This window comes from Scyliorhinus torazame, chromosome 22 (assembly GCF_047496885.1).
Source record: "Scyliorhinus torazame isolate Kashiwa2021f chromosome 22, sScyTor2.1, whole genome shotgun sequence".
NCBI lineage: Eukaryota > Metazoa > Chordata > Chondrichthyes > Carcharhiniformes > Scyliorhinidae > Scyliorhinus > Scyliorhinus torazame.
Window position 1 is genome coordinate 3929720 of NC_092728.1, and position 6000 is coordinate 3935719.

General features: G+C 51.4%; 1 protein-coding gene across 1 annotated transcript in view; it reads right to left on the reverse strand.

The window, feature by feature from the left end:
• LOC140399408 (coiled-coil domain-containing protein 22-like) overlaps positions 1-5946 on the reverse strand; it is a 40475-nt gene extending 34529 nt beyond the window's left edge. The window contains exon 1 of the mRNA XM_072488988.1: positions 5818-5946. Within this exon, the coding sequence (XP_072345089.1) occupies positions 5818-5875 (58 nt within the window). The 5' untranslated portion in view covers positions 5876-5946. The remainder of the gene's footprint in view (positions 1-5817) is intronic.
• Positions 5947-6000: the final 54 nt, after the last annotated feature.

The following is a 6000-nucleotide window of genomic DNA, read 5'->3' on the forward strand; positions in this document are numbered from 1 at the left end:
GAACATCCTTCCTGCATCGACCCTGTCCAGTCCCCCCCACCATCGGGAACATCCTTCCTGCATCGACCCTGTCCAGTCCCCCCACCATCGGGAACATCCTTCCTGCATCGACCCTGTCCAGTCCCCCCCACCATCGGGAACATCCTTCCTGCATCGACCCTGTCCAGTCCCCCCCCCCCCACCATCGGGAACATCCTTCCTGCATCGACCCTGTCCAGTCCCCCCCCACCATCAGGAACATCCTTCCTGCATCCACCCTGTCCAGTCCCCCCCCACCATCGGGAACATCCTTCCTGCATCGACCCTGTCCAGTCCCCCCCACCATCGGGAACATCCTTCCTGCATCGACCCTGTCCAGTCCCCCCACCATCGGAACATCCTTCCTGCATCGACCCTGTCCAGTCCCCCCCACCATCGGGAACATCCTTCCTGCATCGACCCTGTCCAGTCCCCCCCCCCCCCACCATCGGGAACATCCTTCCTGCATCGACCCTGTCCAGTCCCCCCCCACCATCAGGAACATCCTTCCTGCATCCACCCTGTCCAGTCCCCCCCCACCATCGGGAACATCCTTCCTGCATCGACCCTGTCCAGTCCCCCCCACCATCGGGAACATCCTTCCTGCATCGACCCTGTCCAGTCCCCCCACCATCGGGAACATCCTTCCTGCATCGACCCTGTCCAGTCCCCCCCACCATCGGGAACATCCTTCCTGCATCGACCCTGTCCAGTCCCCCCCCCCCCACCATCGGGAACATCCTTCCTGCATCCACCCTGTCCAGTCCCCCCCCACCATCGGGAACATCCTTCCTGCATCGACCCTGTCCAGTTCCCCCTCACCATCGGGAACATCCTTCCTGCATCGACCCTGTCCAGTCCCCCGCACCATCGGGAACATCCTTCCTGCATCCACCCTGTCCAGTCCCCCGCACCATCGGGAACATCCTTCCTGCATCGACCCTGTCCAGTCCCCCCACCCACCATCGGGAACATCCTTCCTGCATCCACCCTGTCCAGTCCCCCCCCCACCATCGGGAACATCCTTCCTGCATCCACCCTGTCCAGTCCCCCCCCACCATCGGGAACATCCTTCCTGCATCTACCCTGTCCAGTCCCCCCCCCCCCCACCATCGGGAACATCCTTCCTGCATCGACCCTGTCCAGTTCCCCCCTCACCATCGGGAACATCCTTCCTGCATCGACCCTGTCCAGTCCCCCCCCCCCCCACCATCGGGAACATCCTTCCTGCATCAACCCTGTCCAGTCCCCCCCCACCATCGGGAACATCCTTCCTGCATCGACCCTGTCCAGTCCCCCCCCACCATCGGGAACATCCTTCCTGCATCCACCCTGTCCAGTCCCCCCCCACCATCGGGAACATCCTTCCTGCATCGACCCTGTCCAGTCCCCCCCACCATCGGGAACATCCTTCCTGCATCGACCCTGTCCAGTCCAGTTAGAATTTTATAGATTTCGATGAGATCCCCCCTCATTCTTCTGAACTCCAGCAAGAACAATCCCAACCGAGTCAATCTCTCCTCGTGCATCAGCTGCACCATCAGAGAATCAGCCTGGTGAACCTGGGCGGCACTCCCTCCAGAGCAACAACATCCTTCCTCAGAGAAAGTACAAATAACAATACAGCACAGGAACAGGCCATTCGGCCCTCCAAGCCTGTACCGGTCATGATACCGCCCTTGGTCAAAGCACTTCCCAGTGCCGTATCCCTCTAAAGAACAAGTAGACGACAAAAACTGCCCACAATACTCCCAGTGTGGCCTCACCAAGGCCCTGTACAATTGCAGCAACACATCCCTGCTCCTTTCCTCGAAACCTCTCGCGATGAAGGCCAACATACCATTAGCCTTCTTTACCGCCTGCTGCACCTGCATGTTTACCTTCAGCGAATGGTGCACAAGGACACCAGTTCCCGCTGCACTCTCCCCTCTCCCAATTTACAGCCATTCAGATAACAGTCTGCCGCCTTGTTTTTGCTACCAAAGTGGATAACCTCGCATTTATTAAAATTATACCGCATCTGCCATTCATTTTCCCACTCACTCAACTTGTCCAAATCACACTGCAGGATCTCTGCATCGTCCTCACAGCTCACCCTCCCACCCAACTTGGTGTCAGCTGCAAATCTGGAGATATGACATTTTGTTCCCTCATCTAAATCATTAATATGTATTGTGAATAGCTGGGGTCCCAGCACCGATCCCTGCCGTACCCCACTAGTCACTGCTGCCAATTTGAAAAGATCCATTAATCCCTACTCTTTGTTTCCTGTCTGCCAACAGTTTTCAATCCATCTCAACACAGTCCCATGCACTTTAATTTTAAACACTAATCTCTTATGTGGGACTTTGTCAAAAGCCTTCTGAAAGTCCAAATACACCACATCGACTGGCTCCCCCTCATCAACTCGACTGGTTACATCCTCGAAGAATTGCAGGAGATTTGTCAAGCATGATTTCCCTTCATAAATCCAGGCTGACTCCGTCCGATCCTGACACTGTTTTCCAAGTGCTCCGCTATAAAATATTTGATAATGGATTCGGGAATTTTCCCCACTACTGACGTCAGCCTGACTGGTCTCTAATTCGCTGCTTTCTCTCGACCTCCGTTTTAAATAGTGGAGTTACATTCGCCACCCTCCAATCTGTAGGGACTGTTCCAGAGTCTATACAATCCTGGAAGATGACCACCAATGCATCCACTATTTCTAGAGCCACCTCCTTCAGCTCTCTGGGATGTAGATTCTCCAGCCCTGGGGATTGATTCGCCTTCAATCCCATCAATTTCCCCACCACCATTTCTCTACTGATATTGATCACCTTCAGTTCCTCCCTCACTAAATGCTGCGTTCCCCAGCATTTCTGGGATCTGATTTGTGTCCTTATTTGTGAAGACAGAACCAAAGTATGTGTTTAGTCGATCAGCCATTTCTTTCTCCCTCATTATGCATTCTCCTGTTTCTGACGGTAATAATAATAATCGCTTATTGTCACAAGTAGGCTTCAATGAAGTTACTGTGAAAATCCCCTAGTCGCCACATTGCGGCGCCTGTTCGGGGAGGCCGGTACGGGATCTACATCTATAAGTAAGGGACCTACATCTGTTTTCACCAATCATGTTCTCTTCACGTGCCTATAGAATGCAGTTGACACACAGCAAATATTCCAAACGGAGTTATAGAAAATGCTTAATCATTTCTATATTAATAGAACTATCAACTTCAAAATGGCAAAAACAAAACCACTATTTATGCGTTGAATGGAAGCACACAGCTCTCCAGTCAATACTGCAATTGGCCACACTTTGCAAGTCCGTGTTTTAGGTGTGTATCACTTGTCATATCGGTAAGACCATAAGATATAGGAACAGAATTCGGCCACTCGGCCCATCGAGTCTGCTCCGCCAGTCAATCATGGCTGATATTTTCTCATCCCCATTCTCCTGCCTTCTCCCCATAACCCCTGACCCCCTTATTAATCAAGAACCTATCTATCTCTGTCTTAAAGACACTCGGTGATTTGGCCTCCACAGCCTTCTGCGGCAAAGAGTTCCACAGATTCACCACCCTCTGGCTGAAAAAATTCCTCCTCATCTCGGTTTTAAAGGATCGTCCCTTTAGTCTGAGATTGTGTCCTCTGGTTCTAGTTTTTCCTACAAGTGGAAACATCCTCTCCACGTCCACTCTATCCAGGCCTCGCAGTATCCTGTAAGTTTCAATAAGCTCCCCCCTATCCTTCTAAACTCCAACGAGTACAGACTCAGAGTCCTCAACCGTTCCTCATACGACAAGTTCTTCATTCCAGGGATCATTCTTGTGAACCTCCTCTGGACCCTTTCCAAGGCCAGCACATCCTTCCTTAGATACGGGGCCCAAAACTGCTCTCAATACTCCAAATGGGGTCTGACCAGAGTCTTATACAGCCTCAGAAGTACATCCCTGGTCTTGTATTCCAGCCCTCTCGATGTGAATGCGAACATTGCATTTGCCTTCCTAACTGCCGACTGAACCTGTACGTTAACCTTAAGAGAATCGTGAACAAGGACTCCCGAGTCCCTTTGTGCTTCTGATTTCCTAAGCATTTCCCCATTTAGAAAATAGTCTATGCCTAAATTCCTCCTTCTAAAGTGCATAACCTCTCACTTTTCCACATTGTATTCCATCTGCCACTTCATTACCCACTCTCCTAGCCTGGCCAAATCCTTCTGTAGGCCCCTTGCTTCCTCAATACTACCTGTCCCTCTACAGATCTTTGTATCATCTGCAAACTTAGCAACAGTCAATTCCTTCCTCCATTAATGTATATTGTAAAAAGCTGTGGTCCCACCTGAGGCACACCACTAGTCACCGGCTGCCATCCTGAAAAAGACCCCTTTAGCCCCACTCTCTGCCTTCTGCCAGTCAGCCAATCCTCTGTCCATGCCAGGATCTTACCCGTAACACCATGGGCTCTTAACTTATTTAACACTCTCCGATGCGGCACCTTGTCAAAGGCCTTCTGGAAATCTAAATAAATCGCGTCCCCTGGTTCTCCTTTGTCTAACTTCCTTGTTACTTCCTCAAAGAACTCTAACAGATTTGTCAGACACGACCTCCCCTTGAGGAAGCCGTGCTGACTCAGTCCTATTTTTGCACTGCCAAGTACTCCGCGATCGCATCTTTAATAACGGACTCTAAAATCTTACCAATGGCCGAAGTCAGGCTAACCGGCCGATAATTTCCCGTCTTCTGCCTCCCTCCCTTCTTAAACAGGGGTGTTACATTAGCCGCCTTCCAGTCCTCTGGGACCCTTCCTGCCTCCAGTGATTCCTGAAAGATCATCACCAATGCCCCCACAATCTCCTCAGCTATCTCTTTTAGACCCCTGGGGTGTAGACCATCTGGCCTGGTCTCGAGGGTGTTGGCTATGAGGACAGGTTAAATAAACTAGGACTGTTTTCACTGGAAAGACGGAGGCTGATGGAAGACCTGATAGAGGTCTCCAAAATTATGAGGGGCATCGACAGGGTGGATAGTCAGAGGCTTTTTCCAAGGGTGGAAGTGTCAATTACAAGGGGCACAGGTTCAGGGTGAGAGGGGGAAAGTTTAAGGGAGATGTGCAGGGTAGGTTTTTCCACACAGAGTGGGTGGGTGTCTGGAACGCGCTGCCAGAGAATGTGGTGGAAGCAGCACATCAGCAACATTTAAGAGGCATCTGGGTGGGTCCATGAATAGGGAGGAAGTAGAGGGACACGGACCGAGTGAGGGCAGAAGGTTTCTTTTTTAGTTAGGGCATCATGGTCGACACAGGCTTGGAGGGCCGAAGGGCCTGTTCCTGTGCTGTACTTTTCTTTGTAAATTGCCCTTAGTGCCCAAACGTTAGGTGGATTGCAGGGCGAGGGCAGGGGATTGGGCCTAGATAGGGTGCTCTTTCAAAACGTAGGTGCAGACTCAATGGGCCGAATGGCCTCCCTCGGAACTGTAGAAATTCTATGATTATCTATGACTCATAACTGCCCCTCTACAATGGCCGAGCGAGTCAGTTCAAGGGTAATTAGGGATGGGCAATAAATGCTGGCCCAGCCAGGGACGCCAACATCTCATGACAGAAATGTTTAAACGGTGATCTACACCTTAACCATTCGCCGTGTGAGGAAGTTTCTCTTCACTTCTCCAGCGCTTCTATTGACATTTGCCTTAAATCTGTGCCCCTCTCGTTCTCGATCCCTTCACCAGTCTCTCCCCATCTACCCAGATCAGACCCCTCATCATTCTGACCACCTCCATCAAACACAAGCAGAGGAATCCATTCCAGATCAAACCTGCTGACTGATTTACTGAATCGACGCTGTCTCGAGGCAGCTTCTCCACCAGGAACATGAGGAGGCGGCGAATCTCCGGCTCATTGCTGTACAGGAATGTCTGGTAGCCAATGTCCCCTTGGTATCCCAGATCCTAAAGCCAAACAAACAGCCGGGTCATTTTCAGCCTCAACAGCAAACCCC